This window comes from Bubalus kerabau, chromosome 1 (genome assembly GCF_029407905.1).
Source record: "Bubalus kerabau isolate K-KA32 ecotype Philippines breed swamp buffalo chromosome 1, PCC_UOA_SB_1v2, whole genome shotgun sequence".
Classification (NCBI taxonomy): Eukaryota; Metazoa; Chordata; class Mammalia; order Artiodactyla; family Bovidae; genus Bubalus; species Bubalus kerabau.
The window spans coordinates 99,115,001-99,136,828 of NC_073624.1; the positions used below are offsets into that span (position 1 = coordinate 99,115,001).

Below are 21,828 nucleotides of genomic sequence, written 5' to 3' on the forward strand. Positions count from 1 at the left end.
CAGAGGAGCCTGGTAGGCTGCAGTCCATGGGGTCGCTAAGAGTTGGACACGACTGAGCGACTTCACTTTCACTTTTCACTTTCATGCATTGGAGAAGGAAATGGCAACCCATTCCAGTGTTCTTGCCTGGAGAATCCCAGGGATGAGGGAGCCTGCTGGGCTGCCGTCTATAGGGTCGCACAGAGTTGGACACGACTGAAGCGACTTAGCAGCAGCAGCAGCAGAAGCGGGGGAGGAGAGAGAGCAAAAGGGGCAAGAGTTAATTTTGAGGGATGATGGAAATGTTCTCAATCTCGCCAAAGCAATCTTGAGAAAGAACAGGGCTGGAGGAATCATGGTCCCTGACTTCAGACTATACAGCAAAGCTACAGTCATCAAAAGATGCACGTTAACTAGACACATGAACCAGAACAGAGCTCAGAAATAAACTCGTGCATTTATGACCAATTAATCTATAACAAAGGAGGTGAGAATGTACAGTGGGGAAAAGACAACTCCTCAATGAGTGGTGCTGGGAAAAATGGACAGCTACAGGTAAAAAATGAAATTAGAATGTTTTCTTATACCATACAGAAACAAACTCAAACTAGATTGAAGATCTAAACATAAAACCAGAAATCATAAAACCCCTAGAAGAAAACATCAGCAGAACACTCTTTGACATAAACCATAGCAATCATTTTTTGGATCTGTCTCTTAAGGCAATAAATAAATAGAAACAGAAATACACATATATGACTTAATTAAACTTAAAAGCTTTTGCAAAACCAAGGAAATCAAAATGAAAAGACAACCTATTGAATGGAAGAAAATAGTTGCAAATGATATGATCAGTAGGGGATTAATACCCAAAATATATAAACTGCTCATACAAAATAAAAAATTCAATTTTAAAAAATGGGCAGAAGATCTCAACAGAAATTTTTCCAAAGAAGACATACAGATGTGTGTATGACACATATGAAGACATACAGATGACCAAGAGGCAGATGTAAAGATGCTCAACACTGTTCATCACCAGAGAAATGCAAATCAAAACCACAGTGAGATATCACTTCACACCCGTTAGAATGGCTATCATCAAAAAGACCACACACACACACACACACACAAAACACCACAAATAACAAATGTTGGTGAGATCATAGAGGAAAGAAAGAGAACCCTTGTGAACTATTGATGGGAACGTAAATTGGTGCAGCCACTATGGGAACCACTATGGAGATTCCTCAAAAATCTAAAAATGAGAACTATCATATGATCCAGCAATTCCACTTCTGGGTATGCACCTGAAGAAACAAAAGCACTCAGGGGAAAAGATACATGCACCCAATGATCACAGGAGCATTACTGACAACAACCAAGGTATGGAAGCAACTCAAGTGCACAGAACAGATGAATGGAAAAAGAATATGTGGTGTGTACACACACACACACAATGACATACTGCTCAGTCATTAAAAAAAGAACAAAATTTTGCCATTTCAACAACATGGATGGACATGGAGGGTATTATACTTAGTGAAATAAGTCAGGCAAATGAAGACAAATACTGTATGTTAAATATGTGCATTTTATTGTATGTAAACTATACCTCAATAAGGTGGATTTAAAAAGTGGTTCTCCAAGAAGCAATCTTCCCCACAAATCTAATTCCCAGTGAGTGCTTCTTTTCCTGAACTTGAATGACAGTATACCATTTATCAATTGATTACCTAACGCCTTATTTCAGCTTCCAATTGTTAAGCAGACCATATGGCCTTACTGTTTAACTCTTGCCCACCTCCACCGTCTCCTTAGCTAACCAGTGTGTGTGGAAAAGAGACAGTATTAAAATAAATGTTCTAATTGATAAGGAAATTATCCGTTAATGAGCGTATCAATGAGGGCATTCAAGTAAAGCTGGTTTGTAAGTAAAAGTTATGAATTTCTTTTGGACATCAGGAAAAAAAACTTCAGTTAATTTCTTACTGTGGGGCTTCCCTGGTGGCTCAGTGGTGATGAGTCCAGCTGTCAATGCAGAAGACCTAAGTTTGATCCCTGATTCAGGAAGATTCAGCTAAACCCATGCACAACTATTGAGCCTGTGCTCTAGAGCCTGGGAGCCACAACAATCGAGCGGTGGCTGCAACATCTGAAGCTCGGGCACTCTAGAGCTGTGCTCTGCAACAAGAGATGCCACTGCAATGAGAAGCCTGCCCCAGAACAGAAAGGAGCCTCCACACGCCACGACTAGAGAAAAGCCCGCACAGCAACGCAGATCCAGCACAGCCAAAAATAAATGTTAAATTTTAAAAACTTTTTACTGATGTTGAGCATTCAGCTCTGTCCTACAGACACATGACAATCTAAACCCAAATGTAAATCAGTTAAGATTAGTGATTCCTACTGTGACAGAATGGCCACTGTATTTGCTGCTTCTTTCAAAAGGTAGAGAGTCTCTTTCCCCACTCCCAGAACCTGCGATGGGCTTGTGGAAGCGATGTCAAGCCAGTTCAAAGGCTTGGCCTTAAGAGACTTTACAGCTTCCAGTCTTGCACCCGTGAGACCATGAAGCCATGTGACCATGTGACCACAAGCCATGTGGCCATGTGACCAGGCCTGGCTTGCTGGATAATGAGAAACGTAGGTCCTCTTATTGCCCTAGCTGATAGACATTCAATCACTGTGACACATGGATGATGCCGTCCAAGACCAGCCAGCCTCATCAACCCAGTTAATGACCTTGGATGGACAAGCCCAGCCTGCACTAGAAGAACACCCAGAAGAACTGTTGACTAAAATAAAGGATGGTTGTTTTAAGCCAGTGAGTTTTGTGGCAGTTTGTAACTTAGCCAATAAATAACAGATACTCAAGGACTCATCTGAAGCTCTCTTAAAAGACAGACCAAGTCATTTAAGACATTTATCAAAAAGTTATTAAATCTTTGGACTCCCCCGGTGGTCCGAGGGTTAAGAATCTGCCTGCCAACACAGGGACAAGGGTTCAATCCCTGGTCGGGAAGAGGCCACATGCCACAGGGGCAACTACACCGCTGTGCCACAACTACTGAGCCCGAGCTCTAGAGCCCGCAAGTGGCAACCACTGAAGTCCACTCGCCTAGGCAGCCCATGCTCAGCTACGGAATAAGCCACTGCAGTGAGAAGCCCGTGCATCCCAGTGAAGAGTAGCCCACACCCGCCACAACTAGAGAAAGCCTGCGCATGGCAACAAAGACACAGCACAGCCAAAAATAAATAAATAAAAATAACTTTAAAAAAGTCATTAAGTCCTTAAACTGAAAGTGAAGGTTGAAGCTGACGTGTAAAGAATAATTTATTTCTCCCAGGAAATATTAACCAGAAAACAATGTAAAGTGTCTCTGAATAGACAACTTGAATGAGTGAATAAATAATCTAATGCTTTAATAGTAAATGTATGATTTCAGAGGCATAGCCAGTGGAATGCTAGGAGTGGTTCACACCAACCTTTGAAATTCAATTATTAAATTTTCAGAAATGTTGTGAGCCAGTTGTTAAACCATTGGTAGGTTAAATCAGCCATGATAAGAGTATTTACACCATGGAACCCAGTTGTTAAATCTTTACTAGTATATCACTGGGCACATCTGCAACCAGAGGCAAATTTCATCAGTATGTATATACCTATATACATATTAAAATATCCTTGAGACTTCCCTGGGGGTTCAGTGGTTAAGACTCTGTGCTCCCACTGCAGGGGGCACAGGTTCAATTCCTAGTCAGGGAGCTAAAATCCTGCATGCCATGTGACACAGCCAAAAATAAAAATAAAAAAAATAAAATATCCTTAATGCTTAAAGAAGACATTGGTTGGCATAACCAATGCCATGGCATAACATTCTGCCATGATATGTAGTCTTGGGGAAGCCAATTAGTCTTGGTAAATCTGAACCCATATATGTAAAGTCTATGCCCCCAAATAATCTTTTAGGTTTCTTTCAGATCTATTATTCTATCTCCTATGAGTGTACTGTTTTTCTGGAACTCTCTTTCTTTTTTGATGATCCAGCGGGTGTTGGCAATTTGATCTCTGGTTCCTCTGCCTTTTCTAAATCCAGCTTGAACATCTGGAAGTTCACAGTTCATGTATTGCTGAAGCCTGGCTTGGAGAATTTTGAGCATGACTTTACTAGCGTATGAGATGAGTGCAATTGTGCTATAGTTTGAGTATTCTTTGGCATTGCCTTTCTTTGGGATTAGAATGAAAATGGACCTTTTCCAGTCCTGTGGCCACTGCTGCGTTTTCCAAATTTGCATCCAAAGTGCAGCACTTTCACAGCATCATATTTCAGGATTTGAAATAGCTCAACTGGAATTCCATCACCTCCACTAGCTTTGTTTGTAGTGATGCTTTCTAAGGCTCACTTGACTTCACACTCCAGGATGTCTGGCTCTAGGTGAGTGATCACACCATTGTGATTATCTGGGTGGTGAAGATCTTTTTCTACAGTTCTGTGTATTCTTGCCACCTCTTCTTTATCTTTTGCTTCTGTTAGGTCCATACCATTTCTGTCTTTTATCGAGCCCATCTTTGCATTAAATGTTCCCTTGGTATCTCTACTTTTCTTGAAGAGATCTCTAGTCTTTCCCATTCTGTTGTTTTCCTCTATTTCTTTGCATTGATCACTGAGGAAGGCTTTCTTATCTCTTCTTGCTATTCTTCGGAACTGTGCATTCAGATGCTTGTATCTTTCCTTTTCTTCTTTGCTTTTCGCTTCTCTTCTTTTCACAGCTATTTGTAAGGCCTCCCCAGACAGCCATTTTGCTTTTTTGCATTTCTTTTCCATGGGGATGGTCTTGATCCCTGTCTCCTGTACAATGTCACGAACCTCATTCCATAGTTCATCAGGCACTCTATCAGATCTAGGCCCTTAAATCTATTTCTCACTTCCACTGTATAATCATAAGGGATTTGATTTAGGTCATACCTGAATGGTCTAGTGGTTTTCCCTACTTTCTTCAATATAAGTCTGAATTTGGCAATAAGGAGTTCATGATCTGAGCCACAGTCCGCTCCCGGTCTTGTTTTTGCTGACTGTATAGAGCTTCTCCATCTTTGGCTGCAAAGAATATAATCAATCTGATTTCAGTGTTGACCATCTGGTGATGGCCATGTGTAGAGTCTTCTCTTGTGTTGTTGGAATTGACTATGCCAAAGCCTCTGACTGTGTGGATCACAATAAACTGTGGAAAATTCTGAAAGAGATAGGAATACCAGACCACCTGACCTGCCTGTTGAGAAACCTATATGCAGGTCAGGAAGCAACAGTTAGAACTGGACATGGAACAACATACTGGTTCCAAATAGGAAAAGGAGTACGTCAAGGCTGTATATTGTCACCCTGCTTATTTAACTTCTACGGAGAGTACATCATGAGAAACGCTGGGCTGGAAGAAGCACAAGCTGGAATCGAGACTGCCGGGAGAAACATCAATAACCTCAGATATGCAGATGACACCACCCTTATGGCAGAAAGTGAAGAGGAACTAAAAAGCCTCTTGATGAAAGTGAAAGAAGAGAGTGAAAAAGTTTGCTTAAAGCTCAACATTCAGAAAACTAAGATCATGGCATCTGGTCCCATCACTTCATGGGAAATAGATGGGGAAACAGTGGAAACAGTGTCAGACTTTATTTTGGGGGGCTCCAAAATCACTGCATATGGTGACTGCAGCCATGAAATTAAAAGACACTTACTCCTTGGAAGAAAAGTTATGACCAACCTAGATAGCGTATTGAAAAGCAGAGACAGTACTTTGGGAACAAAGGTCCGTCTAGCCAAGGCTATTGTTTTTCCAGTAGTCATGTATGGATGTGAGACTTGGACTGTGAAGAAAGCTGAGGGCCGAAGAATTGATGCTTTTGAACTGTGGTGTTGGAGAAGACTCTTGAGAGTCTGTTGGACTGCAAGGAGATCCAACCAGTCCATTCTAAAGGAGATCAGCCCTGGGTGTTCTTTGGAAGGAATGATGCTGAAGCTGAAACTCCAGTACTTTGGCCAACTCATGCAAAGAGTTGACTCATTGGAAAAGACTCTGATGCTGGGAGGGACTGGGGGCAGGAGGAAAAGGGGACGACAGAGGATGAGATGGCTGGATGGCATCACTGACTCAATGGACGTGAGTTTGAGTGAACCCTGGGAGTTGGTGATGGACAGGGAGGCCTGGCGTGCTGCAATTCATGGGGTCGCAAAGAGTCGGACACGACTGAGCGACTGAACTGATGAGTGTACTCATGGTAATTATATCTGGATGGCAATGATGGAAAAGGCCAAGGGAGCATTCAAATGATCATACTGTGCTACTGATCACTAATTTTGCTCCAATTCAAGACAAACTAAAGTGATAATATAGTAGTAATTACATGTACTTTGAGTTACAGACAGCAAGGAGATCAAACCAGTTCATCCTAAAGGAAATCAGTCCTGAATATTCACTGGAAGGATTGATGCTGAAGGGTGAAACTCCCACCTGATGCGAAGAACTGACTTACTGGAAAAGACCTTGACGCTAGGAAAGATTGAAGGTGGGAGGAGAAAGGGACAACAGAGGATGAGATGACTGGATGGCATCACCGACTCAATGGACATGAGTTTGAGTAAACTCTGGGAGTTGGTGTTGGACAGGGTTCCTGGCATGCTGCAGTCCATGGGGTCGCAGAGTCGGACACAACTGAGCAACTACTCAACTGAACTGGGTTATGGAGGAGGAAGAGGTGAATCTGACTAGATGGGAAAGAAAAGAAGGTCTGGGGAAGATATTTTATCAGTCAGGAATGAGATCTCATCTGAGTTCACACTGGCTCGAACTCTGTAAGTGCTGAATAAAACTTGCTGAAATTGGGCTTCCTGCAGGAAGATACTAAATAAATGTGAGGTGATTTTAGTGATGTTACTAAATCTAAGGGGATGCCTTTTGGTAGAATTAGAAAACACATTACATACTCTGAGCACTTCTTGCCCGTACATTGAAGTCTTACTCTCAGAAGGTTAAACAGTACATTAGAAAATAGTAGGGGGCTAACAGCTGAGCTGTACTTAGGAAAGTATTTCTTTAGCACTGGAATATTAGCAAATTATTTTGGTAAAAATATTAGCAAATAATTTTTAACTTTGGTGGAAAAAAATCTAAGAAATCACTCCTTTTGCCTATAAACAGTGGAAATACTTATCTATGCCTTCAGCAAAAGAAATGGTTTGGTAACTTCTTGTGTTTATACAGATATCCAAGCTGACTCATTTCTGAATACACATCTGAAACTGAAAAAATATTCCTTGATGGAATTCTCCCATCCAAAACAAAGGCACATGATGTCTTGTTTTCTTCTTTTCTTAAAAAAGCTTGAATCTAATTAAGGTTGCTTGTGAGAATATGTGGAAACTACTCTCTGTTGCATATCAATATCATTCCAGTACTAATGTTATTATGTGCTTTAGCTGCAGGCATGTAAGAACTAGGGCATAATGTGACAGACCTTTAATTGCTGAAAAGCCACAGAAGTTATCCCCAGGAAAAAAAAAAGATACAAAAATTCTCAAAATTCTACACTATTTCCGGAGTTTCATAGATACGTCCAACCCAAATCCCATTTACAAAATCCTTTGGTTAAAATCTTCTGCAAAAATCCTCAACAAAATATTACCAAATCAAATCCAAAAAAGTCTAAAAAGAATTATGCACCATGACCAAAAGGGATTTGTCCCAGGTGTATAAGACTGCTTCAACACTCAGAAATCAGTTAATGTAATCCATCAGTATTGAAGAAGTCAGGACTGATGGCCATCTGATTTTAATGCTTATTATAAAGCTACAATCATCAAGACAATGTGGTATTGGTGAGTGAACAAACAGGTCAGTGAGACAGAGTCCAAAAACAGACCCATACAGTAGTCAACTGACCTTTGTCAGAGGAGTAAAAGCAACAAAAGTGAGCACAGAATGTCTTTTTAACAAATAGCACTAGAACTAGACAGCCACATGCAAAAAAAAAATCTAAACATTAACTTGTCACCTTTCAAAAGAATTAGTTCAAAATGGATTACAGATCTAAATGTAAAAAGCAAAACTGTAAAACATTTAGAAGATAACACAGGAGAAAATCTAGATGATCTTGGGTTTGGTGATGACTGTTTTAGATACACCACCAAAGACACATTTCAATTGATAAGCTAGCCTTCACATCAATTAAAAATGTCTGCTTTTTGAAAAGACACTGTCAAGAGAATGAAAGGATAAGCCACACACTGGGAGAAAATATTTTCAAAAGACACATCTGATAAAGGACTATTATCCAAAATATACAAAGAACTCTTAAAACTCAACAATAAGAAAACAAATAACCCAATTAAAAATGGGCCCAAAACATTTTAACATTGACTGTGGCTACAGAACTCTATGAATATACTAAAAACTATCTAATTATACACTTTAAATGGGTGAATTGTATGGCATACGAATTGTAACTCAATAAAGCTATCAAAAAAAAAAAAAATGGGTCAAAGACCTTAACAGACACTTCACCAAACACATACAGATGGCAAAGAAGCAGATAAAAACATGCTCCACATTCTGTCATCAGAGAAATACAAATAAAACAAGACACCACTACACACTATTTACAATAACCAGGACATGGAAGCAACCTAAATGTTCATCAACAGAGGAATGGATGAAGATGTGGTACATACAGTGGAATTTTAGTCATAAAAAAGAATGAAATAATACCATCAGCAGCAACATGGGTGGACCTAGAGATTATTATACTAAGTGAAGTCAGACCAAGATAAGTATCATATGATATCACTTACACATGGAATCTAATTTTTTAAAATGATACAAATGAACTTACATACAAAACAGAAACAAACTCACAGATTTTTTTTTTTTCTCTTGATGTGGACCATTTTTAAAGTCTTTATTGAATTTGTTACAGTATTGCTTCTGTTTTATGTTTTGGTTTTCTGGTCATGCCTCCTGTGGAATCTTACCTCCCTGAACAAGGAATCTAACTCCCACCCTCAGCACTGAAAGGTGAATTCTTAACCACTGGACCACCAGGGAATTCCCTCACAGATCTTGAAATCAGACTTATGGTTATCAAAGGAGAAATGTGAGGGGAAGTGATAAATCAGGAGAAGGGAATTAACATATACATACTATACATAAAATAGATAACAAAGACCTACTGTGTAACACAGGGAACTGTACTCAATATTCTGTAATAACCAATATAAGAATCTGAAAAAGAAAATATATATAACTGATTCACTTTGCTGTACAGTTGAAACTGACACACTGGAAATCAACCATATTAGAATAAAATTTTTTAAAAAAATAATAGTCTTAAAAAAAACTATTGACCAGGATGAAGTAACAGCATTCTTTATAATAGGGAACAAATAGAAATAATGATTATGTCTAATCATATGCGTGCATGCTAAGTCGCTTCAGTAGTGTCCAACTGTGTGTGACCCTATGGACTGTAGCCACCCAGGCTCCTCTGTCCATGGGATTCTCCAGGCAAGAATACTGGAATGGGTTGCCATGCTCTCCTCCAGGGGATCTTCCCAACCCAGGGATCGAATCTGCATCTCTACGTCTCCTGCATTGGCAGGCAGGTTCTTTACCATTAGCACCACCTGGGAAGCCCATGTCTAATGGTATGGGGTTAATTAAAATTACATTCCAGTTTATAAAATAATATGCATCCATTAAATGAGAGTACTGATACAGCAAAATATGCATGATACTAAGTGAAAAAGCAAGTTATAAAACAATATGCATAATAAATACAATTATTTTTGGAAATATATTTATGTAGCAAAATAACCCAGGAAAGAAAGGTAGCAAAAATGTTAGTGTTCTCTTTAGATGGGACAATTATAGATAATTTTATTTTCTCTTTAATCTCTAATTAAAAAAAAATAATGATACATTATATTCATGGTTAAAAAGCAACATCATTAGAAAAACTAAGTAGCTCAGTAGATCCTAGTTAAGTAGACAACTATGTTCCTTAAGGGTCCATTTTTTGTTATTGGCCTGGTAAAAAGTACAATGCCTCTTCATAGTAGTAGGGGTACAACAAATGACTAGATCAACAGAATGAATGATGGCTTTAATTAATTTCACTGCCTTTACTTACTCTACTTATCATTCTTACCTACAGAATACCCAAATAGTATCTGCTAAATTAAGTACATTAAGTCACTACCCTTTGGGTGAGGAGTGCTCAAACCGAACCCTATGTGAGAGTGCCCTCTGGTGGTTTCACCGACACTGCTTTTTTCAGTTTGAAGTATGGAGGCCTGGTGTGCTGCGATTCATGGGGTCCCAGAGTCGGACAAGACTGAGCAACTGAACTGAACTGAACAACAATCCATTCCTTCCTCCAGGGGATCGTCCCCACCCAGGGATCGAACCCAGGTCTCCTGCCTTGCAGGTGGACTCTACCATCTGAGCCACCAGGGAAGCCCCAACAACAATCCACCTCACCAATGGAAGGAAATATGAGAATAAGGACTTGGTAGTGGTATTTGCATGAAGCTAAATTTATTCCATTTAAAGAGTCATCAGACCTTACATATATTTTAAATTTCTGAAAAGACAAACTAATCTTCCATGAAATGTTAGTGATGGCAGATAATAGGTTACACCTCTGAGGTGTAATGGAGTGGAGGTGAAGGTGGTGATGAAATATGTACTTATTCAGCAACTCATGAAAACCACAATTCCAGGAACTACAAACTACAATGTATGATACTTCCAGTACAAATAAAACTAATTCTCCAAAGCACTTACGTGTATATGTGCACTTTGGACATCTCACAACCGGACAATCTGTATTTACTAGATCCTTGCATTTAGAAGAAATTTTATTTTAGTTTTTATTCTTACTACTTTCATAACATGGTATATCTCAATCTTTTGGATATAACAACCTGAAACAACCATTTTTGAAGATACGTCACCAAATATAAGTCATTAATATTTCAATTATCAAATTCTATTGTCTTTTACTTTTCCCCCAAATGAGTAACATAGTTTTATTTTCTTTATACTTTTCTATTATTCCTACATTTTACTGAACACTTGAACCTTCACCTTCCTTTATGAAAAGAACTAGATTAAGCAATAGAATGTGAAATCATTTTTCACATCCAATTTTAAAATACCACAAATGTTGCATAATAAATTAACTTTCCATCTTCTTAAAAGACTCCTCACTTCCTAAGGAGAAATCACAGAGGCAGCAATGCTGATCATATATAAGCTGGTAGTGATAATCAACAGAATAAACTATTAACATTCTTATAAGAGGAACCAGAGATCAAATTGCAGAGAAATCAGAGATCAAATTGCCAACATCCATGGGATCATAGAAAAAGTAAGAGTTTCAGAAAAACATCTACTGCTGCTTTATTGACTATGCCAAAGCCTTTGTGTGGATCACAACAAACTGTGGAAAATTCTTCAAGAGAGGGGAACACCAGACCACCTGACCTGCCTCCTGAGAAATCTGTATGCAGGTCAAGAAGCAACAGTTAGAACTGGACGTTGAACAACAGACGGGTTCCAATGGGGAAAGGAGTATGTCAAGGCTGTGCATCGTCACCCTGCTTATTCAACTTATATGCAGAGTAAAGTTGCTCAGTCGTGTCTGACTCTTTGCGACCCCATGGACTGTAGCCCACCAGGCTCCTCCATCCATGGGATTCTCCAGGCAAGAATACTGGAGTGGGTTGCCATTTCCTTCTCCAGGGGATCTTCCCGACCCAGGGATCAAACCCAGGTCTCCCGCATTGCAGCAGACGCTTTAACCTCTGAGCCCCCAGGGAAGCAGAGTATATATGCAGAGTACATCATGTGAAATGCCACGCTGGATGAAGCACAAGCTGGAATCAAGACTGCTGGGAGAAATATCAATAACCTCAGACACACAGATGACACCACCCTTGTAACAGAAAGCGAAGAACTAAAGAGCCTCCTAACAAAAGTGAAAAGAGGAGAGTGAAAAAGTTGGCTTAAAACTCAACATTCAAAAAACTAAAATTATGGCATCCGGCCCCATCACTTCATGGCAAATAGATGGGGAAACAGTGGCAGACTTTATTTTCTTGGGCTCCAAAATCACCGCAGATGGTGACCGCAGCCATGAAATTAAAAGACGCTTACTCCTTGGAAGAAAAACTATGAGCAACCTAGATGGCATGTTAAAAAGCAGAGACATTACTTTGCCAACAACGGTCTGTCTAATCAAAGCTCTGGTTTTTCCAGTAGGCACGTATGGATGTGAGAGTTGGACTATAAAGAAAGCTGAGCACCGAAGAATTGATGCTTTTGAATTGTGGTGTTGGAGAAGACTCTTGAGAGTCTCTTAGACTGCAATGAGAGCCAACCAGTCCATCCTAAAGGAAATCAGTCCTGAATATTCATTCATTGGAAGGACTGATGCTGAAGCTGAAACTCCAATACTTATAACCACATGATGCAAAGAACTGACTCATTGGAAAAGATCCTGATGCTGGAAAAGATTGAAGGCAGGAGCAGAAGGGGATGACAGAGGATGAGATGGTTGGATGGCATCACCGACTTGATGGACGTGAGTTTGAGCAAGATCCAGGAGTTGGTGACAGACAGGGAAGCCTGGCGTGCTGCAGTCCATGGGGTTGCAAAGAGTTGGACACAACTGAGTGACTGAACAGAACTGATTCTTATAATGCCAGTTTAGTTTAGTAATATTAATATTCTAATCAGAGTTGCATGTGCTCTGAAGCAAACAAAATTTTTAAGATAGCCAGAAAAAAATGTCAAAACGAGTAATATATTCTTTCTAGGAAAGTAAAAATTCTTGGGTGAAAGAAAACACCTCTTGTCATAGTGATGCATTGTTAAAAAGCTCTGGAGCCTGACAGTGTGGATCCTGGCTCTGCCACTTGCTAGGTAGGCAGAGTTCAAGTCACTTAGCTTTATCTGTAAAATGGGAAAGATGCTGTTTCTTCAGAGGATTATTTTGAGAATTTAATAATATTGTAAACAAAGGACCTAGCAGATAGTAGAAACTGATTAAAATGTAACTAATTATTCCTTAGAGCCACAAGAAAGGAAACATTATAACATCTTTTTCTGTGTGAACAGCATGAGTTTCTTTGCAAAAGCAATTTAAAAATCTTCAGAAGAACCATGCACATTTTTATTAATCATATTTATACTACTAACAGTATTTGGTTGATAAAAGTACTTAATCATACTAGGCACATAAAAATAAATACTAGACTTAAATAACTCAACAGGAAAATACTATAATATAGGCTCTTTAAAATTTGAATTGTCAAATTCAGAATTACTTACTATATATAAAGAAATACACATTCTAATATGAAAATATGTTTTATTATTATTTTACTATATAATGTATTAGTGAATACACCCAATTGTATCTTCTCAAAAGGCAAATGAGATCCAGGATAACATTCCTCTTTGATTCCTGAAAACATCAATATCATCTGTCTTTTGGAGGATTCAGTTTCCTACGACGTCTATGATACCTTGAAAAGAAGAAAACATTTAAAATAAGATTATTTTAATAAAAGTTAACTGTTCCTGATGGAAATATTAAATTTCTATTAGCTTGGTGTTTATTGGCACTCAAAAAAAAAAAATCAATGAAACATAATACATACACAAGACATACCTCAAGTAGATAGTTCTTAATAATAAGCCACATTTCCCTGCTGTGAAAATTGTTTTCTTTTAATTAAGCATTTGGAAAGTCTTTTTTCACATCTTGAGGTAGTTTCAATGTGGTAACCTAGATGACTGTTCCTTAACGTAAATGTAATGATTGTCTTTGAAGTAAACAAACACCACACTATGAATATGAAGGATACACGCTACTGAAGTTTTATTTAAAAAGGGATGATCAGTTCTAAATGGAAGCCTCTTGAGCTGCAAAATCATGTTTTAATAAACAATATAATTAGTAGTATGTATATGGAAAATGTGCAGTATCACAAAAAATGGAAGAATTACAAATTAAAACAGTGAGAAATCTTTTCCCTTGTTTTTCCAATCACAAATAATTCTTAAATTATAATGCACAATCCAAGTATAGGTATGGTGAACTAAGCAATATCAGACCGAACTGCTTAAAGTATGCATCAGTATAACATTTGAAAACCAGTGTGGCACTATCAAAAAATTTTTTTATTAATCATACTTTTGATCTAATAATTCCTCTCTGGAAATCTATCCTAAAGCAATAAGTAAGTAGCTAAAATATTAACTATCTTAATTTGAAAATATTAAATATATAATTTTAAATATTAAAGGGGGAAGGGATGGATGATACAAGATTCAAATTTATATACACAGTATGATTAAAACCATGTAAAAATAGGCAAACTATTAAAACTTATGTATAGAAAGAAAGAGAGAAATAAAATGCAGTGGTACCAGTGACTGAAGTGTTTTCACCATGCAGAATTCTTTTTTCTTTTTTCAACTGCTCTTTTCAATTCTTTTTTCAATAAAGAACTCTTTCTTTATTGAGTCAAAATTTCTGCACAGAGTACATGTGCTTTCAGTGATGAGTTCTCTTCAAAAATTCCCTTAAGGCGAGACTGTGGCAAATTGATCTGAGCTAATTTTTAACTTTTTTGTAGTGTGGAAGTTCAATGTAAAGATATCTATACCAATGAGTGACAAGGCATGTATCTTATGTCCTTCAGTTGTTGTGATTAAGATGATCTCAAGTATTTTTTGCTTATCTTAAAGGTTTCATACAGGCAACTTTCCCATACACTGCTTTTGATAAACTGCAAAATATAGAAATTAAGTTAAATAAATGAAGTTCATCTATATATACTAACACGGAATACTAAGTTGTAGGATAACACATATAACATATTATCACTACCTAAACATGTCTACATATACTTATATTGGCATTGAGAAGATTATGGTTTTCTTAAGGGCTCCAGCTATGTGCCATATAATCAAGGTTTTACTAGCACAATTGTATTCCTGAAAGATGTTCTGTAAAAGTTGTGAGCCACAGAATAGGGGTTTGGGAAGTTACAACTTCCTGAAATTATTTATTAAAATTTTGAACATGTATTTATTTTCCTGGGAAGTGGATTAATAGGTTTCATTGGATTCTCAATGAAGTTTGTGGTTCTAAAAATCTAAGCACTGTCCTACACGAGTGTGATTCAGCTTACAATGCTCAAACATTTTCACTACTCAAGATGCTTAAGACCCGAAAACACTTTGAGATCTTGATAGCCCTGAATCTAACAAAGTCAAATTCTAAAATATGCTCAATAAATGTTAAATAGCATTTACAGATTTTTTATCAAGCATGAATGTCAACACTCAGAAGCAAACACCTGAATTTTAAGGTGCCCTTACAGAACTGGACATGGAACAACAGACTGGTTCCAAACAGGAAAAGGAGTACATCAAGGTTGTATATTGTCACCCTGCTTATTTAACTTCTATGCAGAGTACATCATGAGAAACGCTGGGCTGGAGAAAGCACAAGCTGGAATCAAGATTGCTGGGAGAAATATCAATAACTTTAGATATGCAGATGACATAACCCTTATGGCAGAAAGTGAAGAACTAAAGAGCCTCTTGATGAAAGTGAAAGAGGAGAGTGAAAAAGTTGGCTTAAAGCTCAAAATTCAGAAAACTAAGATCATGGCATCTGGTCCCATCACTTCATGGGAAATAGATGGGGAAACAGTGGAAACAGTGGCTGACTTTATTTTTCTGGGCTCCAAGATCACTGAAGATGGTGATTGCAGCCATGATATTAAAAGACGCTTACTCCTTGGAAGGAAAGTTATGACCAATCTAGATAGCATATTAAAAAGCAGAGACATTACTTTGCCAACAAAGGTACATCTAGTCAAGGCTATGGTTTTTCCAGTAGTCACGTATGGATGTGAGAGTTGGACTATAAAGAAGGCTGAGCGCCGAAGAATTGATGTTTTTGAACTGTAGTGTTGGAGAAGACTCTTGAGAGTCCCTTGGACTGCCAGGAGATCCAACCAATCCATCCTAAAGGAGATCAGTCCTGGGTGTTCATTGGCAGGACTGCTGTTGAAGCTGAAACTCCAATACTTTGGCCACCTGATGCAAAGAGCTGACTCACTGGAAAAGACCCTGATGCTGGGAAAGATTGAGGGCAGGAGGAGAAGGGGACGACAGAGAATGAGATGGTTGGACGGCATCACCAGCTCAATGGACATGAGTTTGAGCAAGCTCCAAGAGACGGTGAAGGACAGGGAAGCCTGACGTGCTGCAGTCCACGGGGTTGCAAAGAGTCAGACACAACTGAGAGACTGAACAACAACAAAAATAATGGGTCTGAGGTGGAAGGAAGGGCATGTTGAAGGAATAGCAAAGAGGTCATGAGGTTGCAACAGCCTGAAGATGGAAGAGAAAAATTGGAAATGAGAGTAGAAAGGTAACAGAGGATCAGATCACGTAAATTCTTGTAGATAATAGGTAAGGCCTATTGTTTTCTCTGAAATGGAAAGGTGCTGGAGGTTTTTCAACAGAAAATTTATAATAACTAACAGAATTCTGGCTGTGTGCTCAGAACAGACTGCAGGAAAGCCAAGGCTGAAGGAGGGAGACCAGTTAGAAAGCTTCTTCATCAGGCAAAAGATGGTGGCACAGAAGGGATGATGACAGGGAATGGTGATAAACGGTCAAATTGATAATTTTGGAGATAGAGGCAACAGGATCTGCTGATAGACTAGATGTTGAGGGTGAGACAAATAGAAAAGTTAAGAATGGCAACAAGATTTCTGGCCCAAGCAGCTAGAAGAATGGAACTGGCATTAACTGAGACAGGGAAACCTGCAGGAGAAGCTGGTTTGTGAGGGACCATGAGAAGCTCAGTTAGAGACACATTAAGTTAAGGATATCCATTAGACAAGTCAAGTAGGCCCCTGGAAATACAGGTCAAGGGACAGGAAGAGATAGATTTGGGAGCCAGTGTAAATGGTATTTAAACCCATAAGACTGGATGAGATCACTGTCTTAGGGAATGGACAGAAAAGATGAGAGAACCAAGGACTAATCCTTGGGGAACTCCAAAATTTAGACATAAGGGAAATGAAAAGGAATCAGCAAGAGAAACCAAGATATTAATAGTATATGAACTCTGGATATGTAAAAAATGTAAAAAAGAGTTTCAGCAAACTTATTAAGGTTGAATTAATGAGAAAAATAACAGAAAACTCAAACAGAAGCACTAGGAACTCTGCAATATTGCTAAAATGATGTGTTCTGCAAAGAACCATAATGAAAGGAATGCTCCACTGACTTTATTTTTTTCACGGCAACTGAGGAAGACTAAAGACAGGAAGAAGAGCTTGGACACAGATGCTGGCAACTTAGGACACTGATATGTCCTGCTTCTTGAGTACTGGCGACATTAAAGGTCAAGAAGAGACACCTCAGGGGCTGTAGAGAAGAGCAAAATGACTCACAATCAGGTCCTCAACACCTGTATACAGAGGAGCTATTTAATGCAAACTATAGGGAGTACAAAGAAATTGATTTGTAGAAGGAGTACCTTTCACAGAATATATTCAAAGTCCCACTACATCAGGTAAATTATAACGTAGTGATTTAGCTAGGGTAATTTGTTTTCATCACCTATAATATCATCAAATAGGAAGCAGCAGGAGCCTCATGGTTACATATGCTGTATTTTTTAAAAATCAATCTTTGCACAACTGCATATAAAAATAGGCAAAAGGCAGAGGGGAGGGAACCAAAACTTCAATTTAATCCCAAACCCTCGGCCCAAATTTCCTCATCACTCATTCTCACCCTGAAAATTCAAACAGTTCTATACCCAGTCTCATATAAAGCCCAAATCTAAGAGGACTCTTTGAATTGCCATCCTAAAGTAAGTAAGATCATTGGGATTAGGAAACAGTAATATCCAGTTCATAAATTTAGTGGTAACAATTCTAACAGTGGATCTCCATATGTGAGATAACCTAACCCCCAGTGTTTATTATCTACTGGACTATTTCAGCATCAATTCTGTACAGTCATACTACCTATGCTTCTGGTCCACCCCACTGTGGGTGAGGTCAATAATTAAATGCAGGTAGGTTCAGGATTTGGAGAAGGCAATGGCACCCCACTCCAGTTCTCTTGCCTGGAAAATCCCATGGATGGAGGAGCCTGGAAGGCTGCAGTCCATGGGGTCGCTAAAGTCGGACACGACTGAGCAACTTCACTTTCACTTTTCACTTTCATGCATTGGAGAAGGAAATGGCAACTCACTCCAGTGTTCTTGCCCGGAGAATCCCAGGGACGGGGGAGCCTGGTGGGCTGCCATCTATGGGGTCACACAGAGTCGGACACGACTGACATGACTTAGCAGCAGCAGCAGTTCAGGACTGAATGAGGTAGGCAACACCCTGGGATCATAAAGCCTTTGCTGACCTTGATTCAGAATCTGATAATAAAGAACATCTTAATGCACAGGTGACCTACCTAGATAAAATGGAAATTAAACAAATCCTCATGACTTAACAGCTCAACTCTGAAAATAAAACTTCCAAGAATCACCAATGGATTGGTGATTTTACCAGTTGGGAAATTTACCAATGCACCAACTCAAAGACTACCATAAAGTACAGCTTCAAAGAAAAACAACACCTTAAAGAAACTGGAAGGATAATTAGGTAAGATAATATCCCATCAGACACTGACTTAGTATAAAGACATCATATTAAAGATACTGTATTTAGAGGTCTTCCAGGAAACTACAAAACAGAAGTTGCATTCCTGATGAAGACAGAATGACAGCAAAAGATGAAACCAAAAAAATTACCCACAAATATAATGTTAATGAGTATCTAATAAATTACAGTTAAAATAATTTAGAGGTGGTAGCTATTCGAAGTGACTATAATCAAATTTCATGAAAAAAGTAGGCTAAGGGCAAATGGCAGAAGAAGAGTGCAAGTACTGAAAATCAAAAGAAAAAGCACTTAAGATGGCTTGATACCAAACTCAGAAGTGAGACTGGATAAAAAAACAAAAGACAACTATATTTCATTTTAAAACCCCACTTTTGGGGACTTCTGTGGTGGTCCAGTGGTTAAGTTCATGCTTCTGATTCACCAGTTCAATCCCTGATCAGGGTTATATGCTGCAACTTGGCATAAACGAACAAACAAAAAAAAACCTTCAAACTTTATAGAAAATTTTGCACAGCAAATAGAACTATAAACAAAATGAATGAACAACCCAGAGAATGGGAGAAAATATTTGCAAGCAATGCAACTAACAAAGGATTCATCTCCAAAATATACAGACAGTTCATGCTGCTCAATATCAAAAGAATAAACAACCCAATCAGTAAATGGGCAGGGACTTCTCTGGTGGTCCATTGTGTTAAAACTCCATGCTCCCAATACAAGGGACAAGGTTTCATTCCTGGTTGGGGAACTAAGACCTGGCATGCCTCATGGTGCAGCCAAAAAAAGAAGAAAAAAAAGGGGGAGCAGAAGATCTAAACAGACATTTCTCCAAAGACAGACAGATGGCCAAAAAGCACATGAAAAGATGCTCAACACTACTAATTATTAGAGAAATGCAAATCAAAACTATAAGGGGGACTTACCCAATGGTCCAGTGGCTAAGAATCCACCTTCGAATACAAGGGACACGGGTCTGATCCCTGGTCAGGGAGAGGAGCAACTAAGCCTATGCTCCACAATAAGAGAAGCCTACGCAGTTCAGCAAAAGAAAGCCTTCAAACCACAACAAAAAGCCCACATGCCACAACAAAGACCCAGTGTAGTCAAAATATTAAAAAATAAATTAATTAAAAACAAACAAAAAACTACAATGAGGCATTATGTCACCCCAGTCAGAATGGCCATTACTAAAAAGTCTGCAAACAATAAATGCTGGAGAGGGTATGAAGAAAAGGAAACTTGCCTATACTGTTGGTGGGAAGGTAAACTGGTACGACCATTATGGAGAACAGTATGAATGTTCCTTTAAGAACTAAGAACAAAACTACCATATGATCCAGCAATCCTACTCCTGAGTATATATTCAGGGAAAACCGTAATTCAAAAAGATGCATGCACCCCAGTGTTCACTGCAGCATAAATATAATAGCCAAGACACAGAAGGAACCTAAATGTCCATCAACAGAGGAACAGATAAACAAGATGCAGTACATATATACAATACAATGAGATTTTACTCAGCAATAAAAAAGAAGGAAATAATGTCATTTGCAGCAACATGAATGGACCAAGAGATTACCATGCTAAGTGAAGTAAGTCAGACAAAGAAAGATAAGTATCATATGGGGTCACTTACATGTGGAATCCAACAACAACAACAACAAAATGATACAAATGAATTAATTTACAAAACAAACAGACTCACAGATCCTGAGATCAAACTTAGGGTTACCAAAGGAGAAAGGTAGAGGGAAATGATAAATTAGAAGACTGAGATTAACACATACACACTACTATATATAAAATAGATAATTAACAAGGACCTACTATAGAGCACAGGAAACTCTACTCAATATTCTGTAATAACCTGTACAGGAAAAGAACCTGAAAAAGAATGGAGATACACTTACACACACACACTAATTCACTCTGCTGTACACCTGAAACACACTGTAAGTCAACTATACTCCAATAAAAATTTTTAAAACTTAAATAGGACTTCCCTCGTGATGCAGTGGATAAGAATCCTCCTGCTAATGCAGGGGCCACAGGTTTGATCTCTGATCCAGGAAGATCCCATACACCACGGAACAACTAAGCCCATGCTCACAATGCTGAGCCTGTGCTCTGGAGTCCAGGAGCTGCAACTGCTGAGCCCCTGTGCCACAACCACTGAAGTTCGCAGGCTCTAGAGCCCGTGCTCGGCAACAAGAGAAACTAACGCAATGAGAAGCCTGTGCACCCCAACAAGAGTCACCTCCACTTGCCACAACTAGAGAAAAGCCTGGGCAGTGTTGAAGACCCAGCACAGCCCAAATTAATTAAAAAAATAAAACGGCCAAAATACTGGAAAGAAACCAAAATGTCCAACTGGTTAACAGATAAACTGTGGTCTATCCATACAAGGAAATATTATACAGAAATAAAAAAGGACAAACTATTGGTATATACAACAATATGGATGAATCTCAAAAGCACTGTACTTAGTGAAATAAGTCAGACACGAAAGGTTATGTACTGTATAATCCCATTTGTGTGAAATGCTAGAAAGTAATAAAAAGCAGACAAGTAATTGCCAAGGGTGAGGATTATAGGGAGGGATCAGAATGCAAAAAAGCATAGGAGAACTTCCTGGAGTTATGAAAGCAGTCTATATTATGATCGTGGTAGTATTAGCAAACAAAGCAGGACCTTAAGGCCCTTGACCACCCTCCCCACATATCCTCAGCTTGCTTTTTGTCTGCGGAAAACATTAGCCAATGAATAAGTTTAATCAGAGAAGTGAGAAAAAGTAGAAACAAAGGAAAACAGTCCAACAAGACTAAATAACAACAGTTGTCAGAATAACAATAGAATAACAATAATGATATGCTAAATATTATACTCAGCATGTACAGCATGTAATAACTACACAAGACAGCTGTATAACTGTTATCCAAAGTGGGTGTTCAGCTACTTGCGTCTCAAAAGCTGGTAAGTAGGCAAGGCTGGTGGAAAGGAAAGTTTGCTTTATTTTGGAGACTGGCTCCCAGGGTGAGTAGGTACTGCTGTCTGTTCAAAGGCTGAC

The 21,828-nt window shown here is 38.7% G+C and overlaps 1 protein-coding gene across 3 annotated transcripts in view; it reads right to left on the reverse strand.

Moving 5' to 3' along the window:
- Positions 1–13,188: 13,188 nt before the first annotated feature.
- The window catches only part of MRPL42 (mitochondrial ribosomal protein L42), a 28,285-nt gene continuing 19,645 nt past the window's right edge, over positions 13,189–21,828 (reverse strand). For all 3 annotated transcript variants that reach the window (XM_055585577.1, XM_055585585.1, XM_055585567.1), the window contains exon 7: positions 13,189–13,565. In XM_055585577.1, the coding sequence (XP_055441552.1) occupies positions 13,520–13,565 (46 nt within the window). In that variant the 3' untranslated portion in view covers positions 13,189–13,519. The remainder of the gene's footprint in view (positions 13,566–21,828) is intronic.